This window comes from Rhineura floridana, chromosome 9, assembly GCF_030035675.1.
Source record: "Rhineura floridana isolate rRhiFlo1 chromosome 9, rRhiFlo1.hap2, whole genome shotgun sequence".
Taxonomy (NCBI): Eukaryota; Metazoa; Chordata; class Lepidosauria; order Squamata; family Rhineuridae; genus Rhineura; species Rhineura floridana.
In genome coordinates this window covers 47,335,756-47,361,937 of record NC_084488.1, presented here as the reverse complement: position 1 = coordinate 47,361,937, position 26,182 = coordinate 47,335,756, and the positions used below count along the sequence as shown (strand labels likewise).

General features: G+C 39.9%; 1 protein-coding gene across 2 annotated transcripts in view; it reads right to left on the bottom strand.

The window, feature by feature from the left end:
* Positions 1–26,182, bottom strand: part of GPM6A (glycoprotein M6A) — a 318,969-nt gene that overhangs the window by 46,280 nt on the left and 246,507 nt on the right. For both annotated transcript variants that reach the window (XM_061583661.1, XM_061583662.1), the window contains one exon: positions 5,178–5,370. In XM_061583661.1, coding sequence (XP_061439645.1) covers positions 5,178–5,370 — 193 coding nt within the window. The remainder of the gene's footprint in view (positions 1–5,177; positions 5,371–26,182) is intronic.

The window sequence follows — 26,182 nt, the reverse complement described above, 5'->3', positions numbered from 1 at the left end:
CACGTTCCCTCTGGGGAATGCTCTGATTAAGTAGACCCCTGCAGACAGACTTTGCTCATCAGCTGGTAAGCAGAGAGTTCAGTCCTGCAGGGAATGTGCTGGCAAAGCAGACCACCGCCCCTACCTTGTGGGTTAACTTTAACAGGTGGGTGGGGTCAAAGTTGGCCCACAGGGTGGGTGAGATAAGGATCTGACATGACTGGCCAAAAAAGGTCCTTACCTCTGTCTTAAACAATCAGTTGTAGTTCTGTAGTTCAGAAAAGAAATATCGTTTCTTTTACAACTCTACTAATAAAAACCCTTCTCTATCAGTTTCCTATGGACATAGAAAGTGCAATGTGCTCACAATGGCGCCTTGCTCCCCAGAAGAGTTCTCTTATTCATTTCAATAGAGTAGATCCACACACGCAATTCTTTCTCTGAACAAATCTTCTCCCTCCATAGAAGTGAACTGGGATACCTGTCTGCAACGAAGCACATAAAAGCCCACATGGAGCTCTAGACTAAATCAGATGACTGCAACTTCAAGGTATGGTGTCCATACATGCATGAGATCTGCATGTGTGTACTGAGTTTTCCTTGCAGGACGTCTGAATACTGCTTGTTTGCCTAAGTCAACAAACTACCAAACACATTTAAAGCATAAACATGCACTGAAGAAGTATTGATTGAGTGGACCATACACTACAGTGGAAGCTACTGCCTTGAAAGACTGCATGCATCAGTCTAGCAGGCCTAGATCTCAAGTTCTTAAGTTATTTACTGCCAGTTGAACTAACAATGTCTCAAAGCATCAACCTTAGGTAATCTTTATTTTTAAAGATCTTCTATTTTAAAACTTGAAAAACATTGGCATTCTCCCCAAGAAACTCTGGGCAACAGGAATGCTTCTCCCCACTTCCATACAGTTTATCCTCATAACATTCCTGCAAGGTAGGCTAGTGACAACTGGCCACCCACTGAACTTCATGTCTGACTGTCAATTTGAACTTTGGTCTCCAGTCCTAGTTGAACTTTCAAACCCCATCACATTAGCTTTCTTGTCTTGTCTTACCAAAAAACAAGCAAACATATATGTGTGATTCTGTGTGTGGAAGAGATACAGAGTTCCCAAGGAATGGGAGTAATCTTTGGGCATCAATTATATTTTAATAAAGGACAAATTAACGGATAAATTTAACTGATCATTGTCTCTGAATTCCTTGTACATTAGCTATGTTCCTTGACTGATGTTTCATGTAGAGCTCTGACATACTAGACCTGGATAATTTGTGATGAGCTTAAAGCATTGATTTACTATGTTTCTGCAATAACAGCTACCCAGAGACTTATTAAGTTAAAGTGGGTTAGTTTTCATTCAATAATAAACCAGAGTTTAAGCTATGAAGTCAGCTTTAGAAACATTATTCTAAATGTGAGTCTAAAAATATAACCAAATTTAAAAAGAGCAATAAAAGCACCAATCATATTAATAAGCACTAATCATAAAATAATCAAGCTAAGATAATCAAGCCTGGAAAGTGAAGTGTTCCCTTTCTCTTAGGGAACTTCCCTTGAAAACCCTGGACTTAATCTAGCATTGTGTGAATGAAAATCTACTAATGCAATGGGGCTTCTTCACATTTCCCAACTCCCCCTTCAGCCCCCTGCATGACCCAAATCTTCTCTAGTGGTTCCCCCAACCTCCTGGAACAAATTTTGAGAGCTCAAGGGCAGGGGGCTGCACAGAGAGGAGAGGAAGATGAAGTCTTGTTCTATGAGTGGAAGTTTGTTCCATTTGTGCACAGAAACTATTGAAGACAACCCTCTGACTGTTAAGGTGAGCATGTTGTCCTTGCTTCCATTGGAAAGCACTTAATATGTCTTTCTCCCTTTCTACACCCACTAATGCACACACGTATCTTCACATTTGTTTTTAAACTAGGTGGGGAGCCCATGGGCTGGATGCAGTCCAGAGCTAGATTTCATCCAACTCTCTGGCTCCCCTCCCACCCCAGATGTTTAGAAGGGAGCAGCTGAGAGAAGATATGGGTTTTGATATTGTGCAAAGTGTGCAATTGCAGCTCCTTTCTCTGCAAGAAGATCAGCAGGCAAGAGAAGGAAATCCCTCAGCACAGAGGTAGACTTGTGTTCCTTATAAAGCTGCAAAAAGTCCTCCATGCAGTTTGCAATTGCATGCATGCAATTTTCATAGTACAGTTACATTTTGAAGTTTGAGACTTTGAATTGCTGTAAAGCAAGGTTTGTAGTTCAGCTGTTCATGGATGTTATTTGTGTTCTTCCTTTATGATTACTGAGTGCCTTTTGCACAGTCAGGTCAAATAAAGAAGGTCAGGGTTACTAAAAATTAAATATATGTCTGTTTCCATAGGAAATAGCTTTGGGTTTCTCTGTTTGTTGTATGTTATTATGTGAGTGTCTCTCTGTGTTAAGGGTGTGTGATTGTGTGGGTCTGGGCCGCCCTGAGCTGACTAGAATGTGGCTCCGACAGTTTCCCATGTGGGTAATGTGGGCCTCAACATGAAAAGGATTCCCCAGCCCTAGTTTGCAACAAAAAGAAAAAGGCATTATAATAAAAAGTATGGAATACAATTAAAAAGGCAGATAATTAAAACCATACAGAGCAAACAGCAAAATGTCTTCACTAAAAAATGTCTGCTGAAACAACACTGCCTTAAGTGCCCGTTTAAATGAGAGGGACAAACACACCTCTCTGAGGAGGTCATTCCATAATTTGGGCACCACAATCGAAAAGTCCCTCTCTCTTATTCCCAACAACCAAACATCTGTCAGCAGCAGTAGCAGAAAAAAAATTGATGGGGGCACAGAGGGAGCAAAGTCCATTTCAGGGGGTCAAGCTTTGTCCCATATGTCAGATGTCTGAAAGAGAAATAATGGTATATTTCACATTAATGCTCCCATTCCAAACAGACTTCTCTGAAGTAAGTTCCTATTGATTCCAAAATTCAAATATGCATGCTTAGAATTGCAGCCTGACTTTAATTTCAGTTTTGTGATTCAGTTATAATTTGTACGTGGAAAGTGCCTATTCTTCAAGTAACCACAGTGACCTACCATGAGGGTGAGAAGTGAAAGGCAAACAACTTCTCTGGGAGAGCACTTGCCTTTCCTCTCCCCTCTCCTGTACTCCTTCTTATCTCCTACAGTCAGTGGTGGGACCACAAGAAAGGTGTCAAAACCTGAGCAAAGATCCCAGACAGGTTCCCATATGCCAGATTCCTTCTGGCAGCTGGGTTTGAGACTTGTCCCATTAATCACTGTTATCCTGCAACCTGTCTTTCTTGGACCCAGGTAGTTTCCACAAACCCTTGCCCTATCCCATCCCATGCTACCTTTGCATGCACTAGCCCTATATAATTTTTCCCTGCGTCTTGTGTGTGTACAACAAAGCATACCCTGTACATTGCCTTCAGTGCCAGTTTTGCGGCTCTTGTTCAATTCTGCCTTGTTTTTTGTTTCAGCCTCAGTTTCCTCCTTTGCATATTCCTGAACCTGTCCTTACTCTGTTAATTCAACCTGCATACCGTCCCTGGAACCATAAGCAGCTGATGTAACATTAATAACTAGGGATGCATAAATCTGTCCATTCTGGTTTCTCTTTGTGTCTCATTTTTCTGATCTTAAGTTCAATTCGCCACATTTCTGTGTCAGTTTTCAAATGTTATTTTAAAAGTCCTCACTGAAATTCATTTTATTGTGCATTTCTTTGAATGTACACATTTTGCTAGAAGTTTTGCCAAATGTACATGTTTTTGCAAGCACTTTTTGCCCAACATAATGCATTTTTGTATGTTATATTCACTAATGTCCATTTCTATACATACTTCCCCCTAGTATACATATTTTTATACTCATTTTTTTCTTAGAGAACTACATCACAAACTTTTGGAGAAGGTCAAAGGATTGTTGTGTTTCAGTTTGTGTATTGTTTCAGAAAGTGTGAATTAGGGAGGTTTGCATTAGAATGTAAACCAAACTGAATTTCTCCTCCATTTCTATTAATAGCCTACTTAGACAAAATTTTATATATGATATTGAATTTGCTTGTTACCTGTCCCCTAATCCTCTAAAGACATTTACATGCCCTCAGAGTTCAAACCTGCCATTGCACCTATGCAGTGCTTGAGATGGAAATTCTGAAATTTTGTTACTTTCTGTAAATTTGGCTTTCTCTCTGTAATATATGGCTTCTATTAGAGGCAGGGTATGCTTTTGTCCCAGCAGGCCAGATATCTATCTCCCCCACCTCCTCAGGCTAACTTTGACAGGTGTGCAGGACCCCTCACCTGTCAGTCATCAGATGTCATGATGATGTCAGGTGACTGATAGGTAGGCAGCCTTGCCCACCTTTCAAAATTGACCTGTGGGGGTGGGTCCAGCTGATCAGCAGAGGGTTCAGTCCTGCTGGCTGCAGGATTCTGCTTCCACAGCACATTCCTTGTAGGGAACGCACTGGAGAAGCAGCATCCAACTGAATTGAACTCCACCCCACCACCCGATGATATCACCTAGTGATGTAAGCTGATGAACAAGTAGGAGTGGTTCAGGGGAAATGGCCTCATGAGCCACAATCAGCCCACAGACCAGAGATTCCCCACCCCTGACTTATATAGTTGAGATTCATACTAATTGTTTTGTGTAAAGCAAACAAATTAATATCTTGAATATTTCATGAATTGTCAGATTGTTATGAGCAAAGAACCTAAACACATCTGTCCAAGTCCCATTTAATTTAGTAAAAAACATGATTAGCTTGACGTAAATTCAAGAATGGAATTTAATTTAAAATTTGATTCAAATGGGACACTCTCAGAAATATACTTGGATTGCTGAGCAGTAGTCCAATTAGATACAGATGGGATTGACACATAGATAGATCATAAGGCAATAAAACACAATATTTTACACAATTTTGGATTGAGTCATCTTTAATTATATAAGAAATCATATTTAAAATATTGAGATGTACATCCATTTGGAGAATGGAAAATTGTGTATAGAACTATTTATATAACTAGAAATGATTTACATCCCTTTATTATCAAATAGATTTGGAAGAAATCCAAGTAGTTTCTGTTCACTTGGTTACTGAATACCTTTTGTGGGGGGCATTTTGTATGCAGCAGTACAGAAGTATAGGTTAAGCTGAGACTTACATGGTAAAGACATCAATAGTGTCCCCAGCAGTTCTTGCCATCTCAAAGTAGGTTTGAAGGATGTTGACAGTTCCTGATAGTGCTTCATGGCCACAGCCGCAGAAGAGGGCGACCCCAGCATACAGCAGGATGGTGGCAATCAATGAGGCATAGGGAATGCCCCCCAAGCACTTGATGCAGCATTCAAAGCACCCTGAACAAATCAGAAGAGAAGAATATTCTTAACACATTTCAATTTCCCTTTGCCTCAAAGCCAATCCATATTTTCTATTTAGCACGAGAGTATATTGCCTATCTGCATATCTGAGTTGAAACTACCCCATCCCATCATTACACTGAAAAAAGGGGAGAGTCATGTATATGACAGCCACACCGAACAGAGTTAAGTGCACTAACAGCACAATCCTATGTATGTCAACTCAGAAGTAAGTCCCCCTTAGTTCACTGGAACTAACTTCCAGGTAAGTGAATATAAAATTTCAGCTTGAGTGCCACTAAAATCAACTAGCTTAATACTACACATGTATATTCAAAAGTCTCATTGAGTTCAATGGGACTTACCCCCAGGAAACTTGGTATAGGAGTGTATCCTTAGCATACTTAATTGTTTATTGGTTGATCACTCACAAGCAGGCAAGATGATCAAATTTGATCAAATTTATATGTGATCTCCAGCATTTACATATGGGCTTGGTTGGTTTGTGGCCCATATATTTATTTTAAGAGGACATATAAACACTATACACCAATATTTTGAAAATTCTTTCTTGCCTAGAAGCTGCACCATAATAAATGCCTGAAACTAAACAAGTTTTCTTTATGCTCCCAAATAAGACAAATGCAACAGACAATAATAATTTCTGTTTACTATTTCTAGAAGTTTTTTTTTTTGTCTTCTTGAAGCAATTACAAGAGGAATACAACTGGACTGGGCTTGATTTGCTAAACTCTCCTTTGATTGTAAGTTAAGCCTCAGAAATGTAATTTCAGTGTGCTCTAATAACCCAAGTTAATTTAGTTCTGCTAATTAAATGTCAAAAGCACATCAGGAAAAACACATCAAAATCAGATCTGTCAAACTAAAACCTCTAGGCCAGATATGAGACATTCTCAATTGTAAAGTGATGTTCTGATAAACAGAACAGGCTTGTGCTTCTTAATAGTTTATTTGCAGAGGGAATATCAGGCAAATATCACCATTGTGAAGATGAGTATGAGAGATAAAACCATATACCTTAAAAAGAAAAAATGAGACATAGTTTGACATGTTTATTAATATAAATATATAATTATATATAATATCATAACAAATTATAATTGTATTTTGTATGCCACTTAGAGATTTTTAAATATTATGCCATACCGAAATGCATTTTAACTAACTAACCAACTAACTAACAGAACTGATTGGCAAAATATAGAGGCTGAATTCAGAGTTCCATGTTAGGTTTAAGTAATTATTTAAATGAAGTCTAAGATTTCAGTCCAAACCCTGCTGGGAAGGTGGCAGTGTTTAATGGAGCACTGGAGCCATCACTGCATCCACAGCCCTGCCACTCACACCAGCTGAAGCAGAAGGCAGGTCAGGCAAAACCCTGTGCCGGCCCAGAGGTAGCATAGCAGCTGGACCCAGACTGAGCTCTCCAGAGGCTGCAATTGGCTCAGCTGCTGCTGGCATGTTCAGCAAGTAGGGCAGGACCCCTCCAACCAATCCAATGCCCCTTTCCAGGTCAGAACAAAATTGGGCTGGATTGCAATTCCTGTTGATTTTTATGCAGTATCTACAGTCTGATGCATTCTTAAATTGTGAGCAGGAAAGGGGCTTCAGGTTTCTTTAAAACTTTTTCTAAAACTATATTTACCACTATGTGACTTCAGAGAGTGATTTAAGGGTGGCAATCCAGCAGCAATGCTACTCACAATTTAATTTGACTCTGCATACAGGGGCTTCCCCACTCTTCTTTATGAGCTGGGGAGTACTGCACTAGACCAAAAAGGGATCCCTGTGAATGTGACAGGGAGAACCTCTCATTACAATATGGAACAGCAAAGCACTGTTAGGGATGAGGGAGAAATTTGATTTTGTTCACATTTAAAGGTGAATCTACATAATTTGCACTTTCCGAAAAAATATGAGAACAGAAACACAACCATCCTTCAAAATTCCCACTTCTCTGAATTTTGCAATGCAGTTCTACAGTTAAGTAATGTGTACAAAAATGCAGACAATGGGGATAAAGTGTCCATAAAAATGTATATATTAGTGAATATAGCATATAAAATTAATTACTTTGGGGGAAATTGCATACAAACGTGTATATTAGCACACAAATTGATGTGGAAATGTAGAGAACTGAATCTAAGATGGGAAAAATGAGAAACTGACAGAAACCAACATTGACAGATTGGCCCATCCATAGGTACTGTGCACAAGAGGCTTTGGTTATGTTCCTTGCTGGCAGTGTTTCCATTATTAAAAGTTCTGATTTCACTTTCCATGTAATTTATTCAAGGACAGTTTAGTTGACAGTCCTGGACATGAGTGCCCTGTGTTTACGGTTGAAAAGCCCTGAAATTGAATGTTCTGGTGACTGGCTAGGTTTGGGCACGGCATGGTTTTGGATTCAGCAGTATATGCAGGTGTGGAGCCCAGTACATATGCCATCTGAAAGGCATACGGACAAGGCAAAGAGGAGGTGACAGCCTTGCCCCTAATTTTTCTGGGAACTATATATAAAAAAATCCCTATCTGTGATTGACACTCTACAATGTTATGAACTCTCATTTGCATATGGGAATACAATAATAACAAACAAGCCCTATTCATGTATTACTCAAGTGTAGGTCACTCACATAATGAACCAGATGAGGGGTCATGCTGTTGGCTCCACTCCTGACACTATGTGTCTAGGCCAGCCCCACCCCTCAACATCCATGCATTGAGAATAGACATCTGAAAAGGAATGTGTATGTCTGGCTAGCTTCTTGTGCATAGAAGCTCCATTCCATTAGGATTCCCCCACAATTGGATGTCCTAATCATGTAGAGCCCCTACACATGAGAAGCTGTTCATACCTAGCAATTCAAAGGGCAGACATAAAGGGGTGAGAAAGGTTAACACCTTCCCCACAGTGCTTAAGTCTGAACTGTATTCCCCTAACAACTGCTAGCACAGATCCATGGATATCCCCCATAATTCATAGTATCGGATTCTTAAAAGACTAGGAATGAGTTAGAGAGGAGGTAATACCAATATAAGAATAATGAAGCCTTATCCACACCAGACAGTTGTTGAAATCCAGTAGTGACACATATACAACCATTTTTGTACACATGTAAGAAACGTGGTATAAGTGCAAGACCATTATCATATGTTAATGTGCAGGAGTTTGGATTATCCTCTCTTTCACTTCCACATGCTCATTCCATCTCCCCTTCTGTTCCTTTTTATTGGCTCCTGCAATCCTCCCTTTTCTTCTGCTTCCTGTCTTCTTGAATCAGCAACTTCTGTTGCATTAGGATGGCTCACGTCATTCATTCATGATGTTAGGTTTAAGGCTATCTGGCTGAAGGCTGTGTTGTCCCCAAAAACTGGGCTTGAATTGCTGTGATCATCCAAATCAACTGCAGCTGTCCTTTTGTGGATCATACCTTAAGGATCCATGTGGGTTACTGCTAGTGATGGGGTTCGCTGCATGGTGCCAATCCACATGCATTTTGATAGTCTGTCATTTCTTTACCAGTCCGTCCTTTTTTTGTTTCCGCTTTCTGTGGGGCTTGCTGATTCAATCTACTGCGCATGTTTTTGGGTGATTCAATCCACAGGTGTGTGTTTTTCTGGTTGCAAAAATTACATAATTCTTTTTGTAGACTATACAGCCACAAGAGTGGCTGTATATTATAGCCAGCATCAATTTTTCACATTCCACAATGTTAAATTGAAAATACCCCCATGACATTCTGATGCTTCCCATAAGCTCATTTCAAAACAAAACCTTACAAAACTTATAGTCCTGAACTCGGAAACACTTGCTTAACAACCCTCTCAATTTTCATGGCGATAAACAAAACAGTCTGAAAGGATTGAGAGTTCAAAGTCTAAAGAGACAGAGAAAAAACTCAGATCCCTTTTGGACTTTTTTCTCTGAGAGTTCTCATAATTTGTTGAAATTCATTAAAATCAGCCATGTTCACAGAGTACATGTAATCCTGTTACTGACCTTGCCCCATACTCTGATTGTCATCTTCTCAGGTTTAAAGGTTTAAAAAATGCCTGGCTGATTTTTAATTAATTTAAGAAATTTTGCATTGAACTGAATGATAATGTTGGGCATGCTCAGTGCCCAACACTGACCAACTGTCAGTGTTCTAAAAGCTAGACTCATAGCTGTTTGGCTTGGCTAATCAGGGGGCCACACCCACACCAGACTTTGATTTCACATGACACAGTCATGGCTTCCCTCAGAGAATCCTGGGAACTGTAGTTTGTAAAGGGTGCTGAGAGGAGACTCCTATTCCACTGACAGAGCTCCAGTGGCCAGAGTGGTTTAACAGTCAGCTGCTGTGACTGAAGCTCTGTGAGGGGAACAGGGCGTCTCCTAGCAACTCTCAGCACCCTTCACTAACTACACTTCCCAGGATACTTTGAGAGAAGCCATAACTGTCCAAAGTGAAATAAAGGCCTGGTGTGGATGTGGCCAAGGACAGCTTTGGTTTATATTTATTTGGGTGGGAGGCTACAGGTGCCTGCTGTAGAATAAAAAGCAATGACACTGTCTGCGTCTGTGTTAGAATTGGTTTTTAATATGTTTTTATATAATATGTTTTAACCCTTTCTTAAAAGATTTTTTAAAGCTTTTTAAAATGTTTTTAACGTTGTTTTATTTTAAGGTCTGTTTTTATGATGTTTTAAAGTGTTTTTAGCTTTTCTGTTTGCCACCCTGGGCTCCTGCTGGAAGGAAGGGAGGGATATAAATCAAATAATAAATAAATAATAAAATAAATAATAATTATTATTATTTATTACATTTGTATACCGCCCCATAGCCGAAGGTCTCTGGGCGGTTTACAACAATTAAAAACATTAAAAACAAATACACAAATATACAAATTTAAAAACACTTATTTAAAAATAAAAAATGTTTTCCTTTTGGAAAGAAAAGGGGTTTCCCTTCTGCCCAGTGCCCACCCACCCAGTCTCCTCCCCTCCCCCTCCCCTCCCCTCCCTGCCCCTTCCCCAGGTCAGTGTTGGACTACGACCTGGGAGACCAGGGTTTGAATGCCCACACAGCCATGAAGATCACTGGGTGACCTTGGGCCAGTCACTGCCTCTCAGCCTCAGAGGAAGGCAATGGTAAAACCACCTCTGAATACCGCTTACTATGAAAACCCTATTCATTGGGTCGCCATAAGCCGGGATCAACTTGAAGGCAGTCCATTTCCATTTTCAAACATGATTGCACAGAAATAAAATCCCACTGAATTCAAAAAGTATGCAACTGATCAAACCCACCCTCCCTTCTCCTCCCTCCTATCTCTTCCCTCCTGCCCCTCCCCACCCCTCCCCCTCCCCTCCCCCTCTTCCCCCTCCCCTCCCCCTCTTCCTCTCCATGGTCCATTTTACCTATCTTAAGCATGATTGCATGGGAGTAAATACCATTGAACTCAATAAGCATGCAAATGATCAAGCTTGCCCTCCCCTGCCCCTTCCTTTGCCCCTCTCCCTCCAATCCCCTCCTTCCCCCTCCCCTCCTTCTGTTCCCCTCTCCCTTCCCTTTCTCCTTCCCTTTCCTCTCCCCTCCCCCTGCTACTCCCCCATGGTCAGTTTTACCTATCCTAACCATGATTACATAGGAGTAAATCCCATTGAACTCAATAAGCAATCACAATACCTGATGGAACATCTCTCCCACCCATACACTACGCTCAACATCAAAGGCCCTCCTCCATGTGCCTACTCCGAGGGAAGCTGGGAGGATGGCAACAAGGGAGAGGGCCTTCTCAGTGGTGGCCCCCAAATTATGGAATGATCGTCCTGACAAAGTGTGCCTAGCGCCAACACTGTTATCCTTTCGGCACCAGGTCAAGACTTTCCTCTTCTCCCAGAAATTTTAGCATGTGTTTTTAAATTGCTTTTTAAAAAATGTGTTTTTAAATATGTATATTTGTTTTTAATGTTTTTAATTGTTGTAAACTGCCCAGAGAGCTTCAGCTATGGGGGGGGTATACAAATGCAATAAATAAATAAATAAATAATAAGCATGCAAATGATCAGACCTGGCTTTCCCCTCCTTCCCCTCTCCCTCCCTCCCTCCCCCCCTTCCTTCCTTCTTCCTCCTTCCCAGCCTACTACAGCCATCCGTCCCTCCCCCTGGTCAGTTTTACCTATCCTAAGCATGATTGCATGGCAGTAAATCCCACTGAACTCAATAAACATGCAAATGATCAATCCTGTCCTTCTTCTCCCCTCCCCCTCCTGCCTGCTCCCATCCCCCTCCTCTCCTCCACCCTTCCTCCCCTTCCTCCTTCTCCCCTCCCCATCCCCTGTGGTCAGTTTCACCTATCCTAAGAATAATTGCAGGGGAGTAATTCCCACTGAACTCAATAAACATGCAAATGATCAATCCATTCTCAGCAAGCTTGCACAGGATCCCATTTCTTCCCTCCCAGATTAAAAAGCAGAGAAATTCACTAATAGACTCGTAAACATTTCCTAGAATATATTTCACTTTCCACTGTTTTATCTTGTGCAAACTGAGACGCTCCTGAGGTCCACTGGAGACTATTCTGCAGAATAGTCAGTGCCATTATTCCACAATTATTTTTGGAGATTTTTTAGTGTAAATTTTGCAAAGTGTTGCTGTACTTCACATATTCACAGAAATAGAACCAAAAGAAAATGATTCACTATAGGAAACGTCACTAAAATTGCAAAGTAAATCAGACATATTTAAAATGAGTATCTGAACTATGTAATAATGTTGCTTTCTCCCTGCTAAAACAAGATCAGCACAGTACATGTCTTGTTTCTATTATTTGGGCTGATTGCAGGTGTTACCACCATTTACCATATGCTCAGAGGCACATGTTACCAAATTCTTCCAAGCTCCACAGGAAGTGGATTGGACTGTGAAAGACAAACCCAAATTGTGTTTGCATTTCGACAAATTTGTAGGGCAGTACAAGATCTCAGAGAGGAGGTCAGGTGTCCTGCTCCCCTGGTGCATTCACTATAGCTGCCCAATTTCCCTGCTTTTTAAAGTTTGATAGAAATATCTGTGGGCTATAGGTACATTCTTAAACTGCAAGGTTTTGGGCCTATTAGTGAATACTTATGTAAATTATAGCATTCCACATAGTTTTTTGCCAGGGGAGAAAAACACTGCATAGTTTTAAGTTGCTTTATGATCTGGTTTAAGTAATGAATTCCCAGTTTATTTAAATTGTTGAAAAATTCTCACAGTTAAGACCAGGAGCTGCACCAATGATTAAACATCAACAAGGGTCTCGCGAGGGGCAGCAATAGAAAGTTATAAAGCACAGTCTGAGAGAGTGTGGGAAAGGCGCAGGTAGGCAGATGTCAGCAGAGCCATACCGCCCTGCACAGACACTGTCTACACTGTCAGTCACAGTGAGACACACACACACACATTTAGCACAGAGAGAGTGAGAGAGAGACAGCCCTTGGTTAACTCAGGACTGCAACAATGAAAGAGGGGTGGGGCAAGGCAGGTAGCATGGGTCAGTCTCATCATTGCAATGTTTCCCATGAAAGAGATTCAGAATGCTCTGAGATACTTTGTTTGAAAAACATGACATTGCAGGATGATTTGACAATTAACACTGAAGACATATATAGCCAATTTTTTTAATATTATATTGCGATAACAAATTTTTATATATATATAATGGACAATTTTTTATAATGGACAAATGGAAATCCTGTGGTTGACACAACATCTTAATTACAAAAAAAATACTTAAAATACGGGAGGATCTTAAAAAAAAAATTCTTGCCAATTGCAGTCACGGCTGCAAAATCCGTGCCGATTATAGCCACAGCCCACTGTACCAGATCAGTGCCACTCCGAAGGGATAGTGAACTAGCGAATTCAGTCAGGATCCAGTAACAGGTTCGATTTTTTCAGATATTCTCCCCCATCCCTAGTTACTGCCCATATCTCCCTCAGAAGCTGTGGTCAGTATCGATGGTTTCAATACAGCTGATCACCCCATGTGTGAAAATGATGGGAATGAGTCACATTGTTATTGTTGCATTGTTGCTATTTTTAACTGGACCAGCAGGGTATTTGTAAACATCTGCACCACTCTACTAATGGGAGTCCATGAAAGGCCAAAGCATTCCATGCCATGATCAATCTGGCAGAGGTTAGGAAAAAACTATATCCAGAGATAAGCACATGATTCTCCTGCACCACAAAACAGTACTGTCAGTGCTAATAGCTTATCTGAACAAATGAAGGACATATTCCAGTTGTTCCCCTTCTAATCTTGCACAGAGTTAGACTATTGGTCCATCTTGCCCAGTATTTTCTACTCTGTAAAATTAATCTAGGATCTTATGGACACAAACCTTGTATCATACCAATCAACTCTGGTCTGTCCCAAAGGTTCAGGGCAGGGATGGGAAATCTATGGCCTTCCAGATGTAGTTAGACTCCAACTCACATCCACCCAGCCAGAATTGCCAATAGGGATGAGGAGAGTTGTAGTCTAGCAACATCTGGGGGGTCACAGGTTCCCCAGCCCTGATACAGAGCAAGGATGGGAAACCTATGCCCTTCCAGATGTTGCGATTCCAACTCTCATCAGCTTTAGTTAATATGGGAGTTATAATTCAGAATAGCCAAGTTCCCCATCCCTGGCACAGAGCTTTGAGATTTCTTCACAACAAAGCACACACTAGGAACCTATAGAACTACTATTCCATGCCATAAGTCACAGATCTCTAGACCAGAACCCATGTATAATACACACACTTCTGTTGATTGTATGTAATGTAAACAGTATTACAAATGCCTTCTATCATTTCTAGTTTTTATGCAAAGTGACAGCATCAGAATTACTTTCATGTCAGACAAGTGAGCCACAGGTTAAGTCTAAACATTCATCTGTATTACCAAAACATATTGCATCACTCAGTAAAGCATTATGGACTGGCCAAATCTTTACTTCATTTCCTGTTTCCTGTGACATCAGACTGCATTTCCCAGCAAGCTGTGTATCAACTTCATTGCTTCCCTGACACTGCAATACTTGAAAACAAGACATCCTCCTTCCATTTTTAATACTTTTGTGTCATGTCTCTAAGTTTGTAGGAGGGACTTGTCTTTTTCTCCTTATACCTTTGTACAACACTTTTTTTATTAAGTGCTTTACACTGTGCTAAGTACAGCTCAGCAAGATGAAGGAAAGTTCATCACTCTTCCTACATACTCACACACAAAATCACTGGTGCCTAATCTAACTTTAGCTTTTTCCTCACATGATCTGAAAGTATTTTTTGTCTTCTTCAGGGAATAGCTGCCAACTGGACTGGGTGGCTGGTTTCTATTTAGTCCTGTGTGGGGCTTTTCTTTTTTTCTCACTTCAGAGCAGAGGGGATGTGGAATATGTTTTTAACTTAAGGAAGAAAATAATTGTTTCAACAAGTGTTCCAAGAAGAAAAAAGTGATTAAAACAATAAACTTTTTTGGCAAAGTGTATTTCACTTAAAAAAAAATGTACTATGGATATATATGTACACTTGTTGAAATTTACGTTGCAACTTAAATTTAATATCAAATCATCTCATTTTAGCACAGATATTCTATTAGTATTAGTATTAGTAATTTGATTTATTCATCTCATACTACAAAACAGCGGCTTTTGGAAACCAAAAAGGCATAACATATTAAAATACATTTTGTTGCATAATATCATATTCCTCTATGGGGATCATTAATGCGTCATTAAATTACCCAGTACTAGGCAAGATGCATCCATATTTAATCAAAATGCTCAAATAATAATGTCTGAGTTTATGTATATCAATGAGCATATCTCAAAGGTGTGATATATTGGAAATGCATCTCCATACAGAAATCATAATATGAACAGACTTCAGAACATAATGCTATGACAAGATGAAAATTATTTTAATTTTTAAAAAATGTAAATGTGCTTAGTTGTATGAAGATTTCTTGTCAATTAAGAGCCATCCTTTAATATCATCCTCTATCTGTTGGAAGTGTAACAGCAGGGATCATTCAGTTTGTAACTTAAGGGTTAATCCTGTTAATGTTAAAGTCAACTAGTTAAGAGGGGATCAGGTGGAGGTGTTATTAGCAATGAGGCAGAGTGCCATGATCTTCAGTGAAGTAGCACATGCTCTGATTGGCTGTGTAAGTCTGAGGGAGTTTTCCTCTTTGTGTTTAGTTGTACGTCTTCCAGCCATGTACAAGTTTAGTATCTTTTGGATTGCAAATTTACAAGCAGAGCATCCTGCAAGCAAATATACATTCTTTCAGCAGTCAACAAATCCCTAGAGAGGGTCTTTTTCTTTGCTCCTCAAGGTGCTTCATGTTCAGAGAGTTTACAGTTCTGAAAATGTTCTCATTCTATCCAAATTCAAAACTGTTCTCTGAAAGTCAAAATCTGTTCTTTTCTTCTCAAAGTGAACACTGTTTTTGTTCACTTTTCTCAGTAAAGGACTTTTCTCTCTGGACTCCATCTGTGTTACTTAAGTGACCTTGCTACATGTTTAATTCTGTTAATAAAATCAACTTCCATGCAGAAAATGATCTAAATGGACAGTCAAAAGGAAAAATGCTAACCACGTCTACCTTCCTAGGTGGACTGTTCCAACAATCACCCAATTGAACCAGCAGATTAATATGTAGTGACCACTGGTGTTTGGACACCATTTCAGAGATGGGGGAGGGAAGGGGGTCAGTGAGAGGGGTGTGTGTGTGTGTGTGTGTGTGTGTGTGTGTGTGTGTGTAAGAGAGAGAGATAACAGTTTTGGATTTGGATAGAATGAGACAGAGAACATTTTCAGAGTTGTAAACTATCTGAACGTGAAGCACTTTGAGGAGCAAAGAATAAGACCCTCTCTAGGGATTTGTTGACTACTGAAAGAATGTATATTTGCTTGCAGGATGCTCACTTGTATATTTGCAATCCAAAAGAACTAACATTGGCAAGACTGCCCCTAGCATGTCCCACTAGTCAGGAAAGTGGGGAGCATGTAACAATATGACTCATCTTCAATTACAGCTTCAAAGAAACAATATTTTCTTTGATGTTGGTTGAAAATAAGGAACTTTAATTGTAAATGTGTTTTTTAAATGCAGCATATATCTTCCATTGAAATAATGCACACCCTTATGTTACTAGAATTCTTTATTTTTTTTTAAAAATAGTACATTGTTCCTACTGCCTTTGTAAAAAGGATTAGGGTGGGTGGGTGAGTTGGGCATGATCAAAAATTCTGCCTGCAGGCTTCCATTTGAAAGCTCAGGAATGAAAAATCTAGCCTCTTTTCACAGTCCATATGTACAGCAATATAATCAATACATGTGTGGGACATGCTGTTCACAAACAAATCCCTGATCAGCTATTTCATTCTATGTGCATGGCAATAAAAGAAATAAATTCTGTGACTGTAAGTCTCCTTCAAGCCCAGCCTTGTATTTAAGCATGAGCCTGGTAGCCATGGACCAGGTGTGGGGAACCTCTGGTTCTTCAGATGTTGGTGAACTATAGCTCCCGTGGCAGTATGGTCAATGGTCAGGGATGATGGGAGCTGTCATTCAGTAACTTCTGGAAGGCCAAGTTACCTACTACTTACTATAGGCAATCAAGAATTTGATGCAGATAAATAAGATGAAGGAGGAAGAATGGAATGTTCTTTCCCTCCTTTGTGTCCAGTTTAGAAATCAGTCATGTTGATAGAGGAGGGAAGCCCCCTCCCTCTGTATCCAGCATAGAAAAGTAGCTCTCTGTCCTTCCTCTGCCAACCCTTAGCAGGCTGATACATCTTTTATATGCTAGTAACTTGGGGGGGGTATATTTGCAAGGCTACTTTAAGAACAGTTGTTTGTTCTTATAAAAACATGAGATAAAAGTGCTAAGGTAAAAAGTGTTTGTCCATGATTCAATTGAACATTTTTTGCATCTTCAGAAGTTCTATCATTTTTAAGAGGACACATTAATGTGTGTCATAATGGTCACAGGGGAGGGGGAATGCGTCAGCCCAGTTCCAAAGCAACTATGCTGATGCTCCATGACTTGCTGCTATGCACTGACTGACAATAAAACTGCCAGTATAATGTAGCAAAATGTTAGCTCAATCGCCTTGGCAGTAATTCAAGGAGTAACTTCTTCCCAGTGCCATGGATACCGGATGAAAACAGATTTGGTGGTCCCAGAAGTCTCTTCTCTAGTGCTTAATGCATCATTTCACCTAGTTTGAAGTGAACTTTTAAGTTCTTGTTGCCTAAACAGCTAGCTTATTTATTTTTCGGTTAATTATTGGATTGCTGAGTATCGCTCATAGAAATGTTGAGGAAAATTGAAAATATGAGTGTGAACATTTCTAAACCTTACTCCCTAGATCCCAAGGACCCTCAGAACACCAGGATGTTTCTTATCTTCAGAGACTCCTTGTGATCTCAGCACTCAAAGCAAGATTAGAACTCTTCTCCTCATAAGATCCCCTCTATAGGAAGGTTTGACAAGATCTTCAATGAACAATTTCACACACAAGTTCTGTGTGCTACGTCCCTGCCAAAACCAGCTTTCCTGCTAAAGTAGTTTCTCTCTTAACTGTCAGCCCTTAATTCATTTATCTCGTCTTTTATGGCTCCTGTGGGGAAGTGCCTGCCAATTCATCTTGCGCTTCAACTCTGTCCTACATCCTTTCTTTCATCACTACGTGGACTACCTTGTCCACTTCCTCTGTATTTATGCCTCCCCTTCTGGGAGCCTCTATTCACTAGCAACTCTGCTATCTCTCCTCCTTTTCCTCTAAACTCCCCCTTCTAGAGACCTCTCTCAGCCACTCTAATAGCTGCCTTTTTATTATGCTGGTGATTGTGCATCACTCTTTTCTTCACAATTTCTTCAACACACCCTTTCTAGCACAACCCACTCTCTCTAGGAGCAGAAAGTGAAGCTTTCAGTGCTGGTATGCAACTGTCCTGATAGCTCCTTACAATTTGTCAAGATCACTGGGTCCCAAAACACTAGCTCAACAAACGGTGGTTGCCAACTTAACAGGGTATGAACACCAACCCTGTTAGGTAAGACGCTGACACCATCCTTTATGTCCTCCAGTCTTGACCAGAAGACTTCCAAATCTTAAACTGGATGACCCTGAGATTCCAAGGGAAACATCTAAGAACAAGTCTCCTCACTTTCTGGAGCTCCAAGCCAAGAAGTTACTCAGTAGCAGTTCACCAAATGGTCAAGGGGCTGGATTTAGTACCAAGGCTGAAACTTAAAGAGTGCACATCAGTAAATATGAGGTAGCTTTATTAAACAGAATTAAGAATGGCAGCATAAAAGGGAACCAGAGTACCAGTAAGAGAAATAGTGAGAAAACACCATTAAGAATACATTTGGGGATTATAAAACAGAATGAAAACAAATAAGCTAACTGATCCTAGCTGTAATATATACCAAACAGAACATAGAAGCATTGACCCCACCAAGCACAAAGGAGCACAGCATGCACGGTGTTGCAAAGCTGTCAGGAAGGGTGTTGGGTACCAGAACAAAGGATGAAGTTAGCTTTATAGTAAAAAGCATAGCAAGTAAGATGAATCCTAACCAGCAATCAGAAGACTTCTAAAATGGAGCTTTCCAGTGCCATGACGGACATGTGATCCCACAGCTATCCAACAATTCCAATTAGCAGGCTCTGACCTTGAAGCACTACTCTCTCCAGGTAATGCAGGTGTCTCCAGCATGAGATCGCTTCTTTTTATTTTTATTTTTAATGAGAACAGACTTCTTCCCAGCAACAAGTCTTACCCCTAGTTCTTTAGTAAGGAACCATTTTCTTGGGCCAAGAACCCATGTTCATTACAATATTAAGCTTGTTATAGTTGATCTCTCACCCTGAAACCTGCTGTGCCTTTTACCTCTGAATTCAGTGTTTGGTCATCTGTATCTGCCAACCAGGAGCATCTCGCCCAATGGTGCAGAGCCACAGCAATAGTCTCCCGGCAGCAGAATCACTGCCATTTACTGGGAAAGGGGGAGGGGGAGAGGTGACAGCAAGGTCAGGGCTATGCAGATCACTAGTGGAAGCACCAGATTGGCTCTGATAGTGTTCTGAAAGGGGCGTAAGAGGAAGGAAATTTGGTTGAGCTACTACTGTTCCTACTTACTAACACAACAAGATAAAAAATAGCAGAAATATTTTTGGAACTTCAAAGCAGTTATATTGGGGGGTCACAGGAAGGAAACCATTCTTGACCCCAAGTCAAGTATTTTGTTTTAAATCTTAGTGGAAACTTTGTTTAGGAAATGCTGACATGAAGATGACACAAACCACATTTCAGACCATTTATCACTTGAGAGTCATGAGCCAATTTTTTTTAAAAAAATTTTTTTGACAGTCTTACCAATACAGTATGTAAGGATTCAGCTATTAGACAGAAATGGTACAGCGTTAGGTTTCTCCCATCAGGACTTTGTTGACTTTGAATCAGTCAAGCTCCACCTGACTTCTCCTCTCCTCCAGATATATAATTTGGGTAAGATTTTTAATGGAAGGCTAACTCTAGCTTCCTAGAATTCTTGGTAAATTTTTCACGATGTGTGTGTTTTTTGTCTATGCTATAATATTATATCTTAGTATAAATTATTATAAATAATTTTGTAAATATTGTTTGATATTTTGAAGTAATTTAAGTTCAAGTAGGTATGCTTCTTTCAGGGGAGATATTGCATTGCCTAGTTAGCTGGTAATCTAGAAGGAGGGCAGAAACATCACAGTAGTGTCCTAAAGCAGGCCTTTTAAGTGGACATCTTTATTCTAGTCTGCAGCAATACTGGAACTATTTTTATCTGTGGAATTTGTTATTAAATGTTTGTACTTAGATACGTAATTTGGCTTTAGATATGTAATTGTTTTATATACAAGAACATAAGAACATCCTTCTGGATCAAGCAATGGCCCATCTAGTCCAGCATCCTGTTCTCACAGTGGCCAAACAAGATACCTATGGGAAGCCCACAAGCAGGACCTGAGCACAAGAGCACTCTCTCTTCCTGCACTCTCTCTTCCTGCACTTTCCAACAACTGGTATTCGGAAGCATATCACTGACTATGGAGGCACAGCATAGCCATCATGGCTATTGGCCATTGATAGCCTTTTCCTCCATGAATCTGGAATTGTTTTTAATTGTTTTACACATGTTTATGGCTGTCATTTTTATTTGTTTTATAATTGCATATTTTATTGTTTTATTGGCCCTGCCCTGGGACCTTGTGGTTTAGGGCAGGTAAGTTATCTAATAAAGGAAATATAAAGAAATAAATTAACAATAGGCCAACCCACCAGAATCCACTCATTGACATTTCCACTTAAAATAGGTTTCCCTCCCAGGCATTTTAGCATGTGTTTTTAAATTGTTTTTTTAAGTGTTTTTAAATTTGTATATTTGTTTGTAATGTTTTTAATTGTTGTAAACCGCCCAGAGAGCTTTGGCTATGGGGCGGTATACAAATGTAAATAACAAATAAATAAATAAATAATGGGAGAAGTTCAGACAAGTCCAACAGACTTGAAGAAGCTGTGCAGTCCCCAACCTATACTAAAAGAACAGGGCTTGGGGAAGTTTCACAATCTGACTGAACAATTAAGCCAGATTCCTTAACAGTAGAAGCTCTCCTCCCAGGAGATGACACTGTCAGTCCCCTTGCCTACACTACATTTATAAATGTACTTGCTTAGCCTTGAGAGAGGAAGCAGAAGGGGATAAAAGCAGCAAAAGCAACTGAGTCTAGTTGTGGCTGGCAGAAAGTAGTCGAGGAGACAAAGCCTGTGCAGATCAAGTCTGTAGGATTCAATGATTCACTGGGGGCATATATGTCAGCCTGAAATGTTTAGGACTGACCTTTGATATTCAAGGGGCAAACATGAACTCAGTATCAAGACATCTGTTTCTCATTCTCCACCCCCACCCATGTACCTATGAAACTGCCTTAATCAGTTACCACAATCCAAACAACCATGAAACTAACTCTGCATGTATAGCAGAGATTTTACTTACGTTTTTTCAAACAACAGCCCCTTGCATCACATGGAAAGTTATTTCTGAAGCACAGGCATGCTTGAGGGTTGCTTTTCTTTTCTTTTTCTCAGTGAAACTAAACTTAGCTATTCAGTTGGGTATGCACAAGCCCCGAAGCATGCCAGAGGGAGTTCTCTGGACTATGGCCAACATATATTTTTTAGCCCATATGAGACTTAATCTATGCCAAAACTCATATAGACACCAAGGCTAAAGGAGTGGAAGTTGTTTCTATAAAGACATCTCAATGTACCTATTTATTGTTTTTAAAGCATATAATATGCCGAAAGCACACAAAGAGTGGAAATAATCAGTATACCCGACAACTAATTGCACTGCATATATTTCATTAAACTGAAAATTCTCATTTATGGGACATTAATGGTTATGAAAATGCAGATAAAATTGTGTTGTGATTAGCGTTTATGTGTTTTCAGTACATTAAGTTTATTGCAATTTAAATGAGTCATCCTACTCCCACAGCTCATAAACATGCAAGATATGGACATTTAGCAGTGCCTGCATGTAAGGTAAATTAGTCAGCTCCACTATCAACAGACCCTATAATCTAAAAACTTATCAAATGAGTTAGTCCACTTTGTCCATCTGTCATATTTTACACATGAAATCATGAAATTGTGAAATGAAAAGTACACAACTGGATTAACCTTTCTATGCTGCAACAATGATGGTCCTGGCAAATCAGCGAGCTGTTTTATTGTCATTGGCTTGGATCCCAACTTTTCTTCTGTGAATAGAATGGAATTCCCTATTGCCCCTTCCCACTGTAAGCCATTGCATCCTCTGAAAATCTGTTCCTGGAGGTTGAGGAGTTCTTTGGAACAGTGTGGGACATGGTGCAGAAGACTGCAGATGGAGGGAGGAGTTGGAGGATGTCCCCCATAAGGAAACTTAGGAGCAACTTGGGATCCAAGCCATTTGCAGGTATGTGCTTAAAAGTATATGCGAACACATGCAGGGAAAAATATGTTCCTTCCTACCATTAAAAAACAAGTCTTGATCTCACTTCTCTCTCATGTAGCAAGTTTTTGCATGGGAGCAATTTTCACAGAGCAGTACTGTACAAATAAATGCCCCATGGAGCACAGGAGGCAGAGAAGGTAACTGCCTCTTCCAAGAATATTTCTAGCATCACTGATTGTCCACTGCTGTGTTAACAGTTTGGCTGCTACCATGTGGGCACACCCTTATAGAAGCTCACTACACAGGCTTATTATGAACATAAAATAATTTGTCTGCTTAAAACACTATTATTTCTTAATTGCTTACAACATAAAAATGGGATTCCAGAGCCCTTCTAAAAATTAAATTCACTTTGGGAAAAAACAGTGAAAATTAAATTAATGTTAATTATTATTGTTGTTGTTGTTGTTATTGTTAAATTTATATCCTCCTCTTCGGATGCACACCTTAACGTGGTGAGGGGGTTTGAGTGTGCTGAAGAAGCTAAGAGCAATGCCGTCAGGAATCTAGACCAAGAGGCTAGACTCCTAGCAGGGGCACCCAAGGCGGAATGGTCAAAGCTGAAACACCAAACTAAGATGCATCCAAACTCAGAGGAAGGCAATGGTAAACCACCTCTGAATATCTCTCACCACAAAAACCCTATGAACAGAGTATCCAAAATGCAACACGAGATAGTGCTGGAAGATGAGACCCCCAGGTCAGAAGGCACTCAACGAGCTACTGGGGAAGAACAAAGGACAAGTACGAGTAGCACTGTGACTAATGACGCAGCTGGGTCAAAGCCGAAAGGAAGCCCAGAGGCTGATACGCTCAGATGCGAAAGGAGAGTCTGGAGTTGTACGATGCACACAATAGGAACATGGAATGTAAGAAGCATGAACCAGGGAAAGTTAGAAATTGTCAAGCAAGAAATGGAACGCATCAACATTACAATACTTGGTGTGAGCAAACTAAAATAGACGGGAATGGGACATTTCCAATCAGGCAACTACAAAATATTTTATGCAGGAAATGAGAAATTAAGAAGAAACGGGGTTGCTTTAATAGTGAGAAGTGATGTAGCAAGAGCAATTAGGAGCTACAACGCAGAGTCTGAGCAAGTGATATTTTTGAGATTAAATGGGAAACCTATCAACATAACCATCATCCAAGTCTATGCTCCAACGGCAAATGCAGAAGAAGAGGAATTGGAGAGATTTTATGCAGAAGTACAGGAAGAAATTGATCACACACCAAAACAAGATGTTCTGATAATCATGGGGGATTGGAATGCAAAAGCAGGGAACAGAGAAAAATTAGGAATTGTGGGGAAATGGGGCCTAGGAGACACAAATGAAGCAGGAGAAAGACATATTGAATTCTGTCTTGCGAACACATTTTTTGAACAACTGAAAAGACGACTATACATGTGGACATCACCAAATGGTCAATATAGGAATCAAATTGATTATATAATTGGTAGCAGAAGGTGGAGAAGTTCCATACTTTCTGCAAAAACAAGACCAGGAGCAGACTGCAGTACAGATCCTGAACTGGTTGTATCAAAAATCAGAGTAAAGCTAAAGAAGACCAACAAAGCAATCATAATGCCAAAAAACAATTTAAATAACATCCCAGAAGCATATAAAGATCAAATAAGGAACTGGTTTGAGGCTTTAAACTTAGTTGACAGAGAACCAAAAGAACTATGGAATGAAGTCAGAGACGTTATCAGAGAAGAATGCAAAAAGACAATACCTCTAGTTAAAAAGAGAGAAAGACCCCAATGGATGACTGAAGAAACTCTTCAAATGGTTAAAGAGGGAAAGCAAAAGCAAAAGGAGATAGAAACACAGTCAGAACCCTAAATGCAACAACACAGAGACTTGTACGTAGGGACAAAGAGAACTATTACAATAGTTACTGTATAGAAATAGAAGAGGACAACAAAAAGGGAAGAACAAGAGCCCTATTCCAAAAGATTAGAGAAATGAAAGGGAAATTTAAACCAAGAGCAGGGATGTTGAATAATCAACAGGGGAACACACTGACTGACTGAGATGAAATAAAAGGAAGATGGAAGCAATACACTGAAGAACTCAATAAAAAAGATGACAGGATGACAGATTCATTCACGGAGGAACCATATGATGAAGAACCAGAAATTTTAGAATGTGAGGTGAAAGCTGCTCTTAAAATTCTTGGAAGAAACAAATCACCAGGAACAGACGGCATACCAATAGGGTTGCTACAAGCTACTGAGACTGAATCAGTCCAAATTTTGACTAAAATCTGTCAAGAAATATGGGAAACTAAATAACGGCCCACAGACTGGAAGCGTTCCATATACATCCCAATTCCAAAGAAAGGGGATCCCAGGGAATGCAGTAATTATCAAACTATTGCCTTAATAGCCCATGCAAGTAAAGTAATGCTCAAGATTCTACAACAAAGGCTCTTGCCATATATGGAGCAAGAAATGCCAGATGTCCAAGCTGGATTTAGAAAGGGAAGAGGTACCAGAGATCATATCGCAAACATACGTTGGATAATGGAACGGACCAAGGAATTTCAGAAGAAAATCACCCTGTGGTTTATAGATTACAGCAAAGCCTTTGACTGTGTAGATCATGAAAAGCTATGGAATGCTTTAAAAGAAATGAGGGTGCCACAGAATCTGATTGTCCTGATGCGCAACCTATATTCTGCACAAGAGGGTACTGTAAGGACAGAATATGGAGAAACCGATTTGTTCCCCATCGGAAAGGGTGTAAGACAGGGGTGTATTATCACCCTATTTATTTAATCTATATACAGAACATATCATACGGAAAGCAGGATTGGACCAAGAAGAAGGAGGTGTGAAAATTGGAGGGAGAAGTATCAATAATATAAGATAAGCAGACAATACCATACTACTAGCAGAAACCAGTAATGATTTGAAATGAATGCTGGTGAAAGTTCAAGAGGAAAGCACAAAAGCAGGACTACAGCTGAACATCAAAAAGAATAAAGTAATGACAACAGAAGATTTATGCAACTTTACAGTTGACAATGAGGACATTGAACTTGTCAAGGATTATCAATATCTTGGCACAATCATTAACCAAAATGGAGACAATAGTCAAGAAATCAGAAGAAGGCTAGGACTGGGGAGGGCAGCTGTGAGAGAACTAGAAAAGGTCCTCAAATGTAAAGATGTATCACTGAACACTAAAGTCAGGATCATTCAGACCATGGTATTTCCGATCTCTATGTATGGATGTGAAAGTTGGACAGTGAAAAAAGTGGATAAGAGAAAAATCAACTCATTTGAAATGTGGTGTTGGAGAAGAGCTTTGCGTATACCATGGACTGCAAAAAAGACAAATAATTGCGTGTTAGAACAAATCAAACCAGAACTAGAAGCTAAAATGATTAAACTGAGGTTATCATACTTTGGACACATAATGAGAACACATGATTCATTAGAAAAGATAATAATGCTTGGAAAAACAGAAGGAAATAGAAAAAGAGGAAGGCCAAACAAGAGATGGATTGATTCCATAAAGGAAGCCACAGACCTGAACTTACAAGATCTGAACAGGGTGGTTCATGACAGATGCTCTTGGAGGACACTGATTCATAAGGTCGCCATAAGTCGTAGTCGACTTGGAGGCACATAACAACAACAACATATCCCACCCACCCAGAAGGAGCCCAGGGCGACAAACAAAAACACTAAAAACATC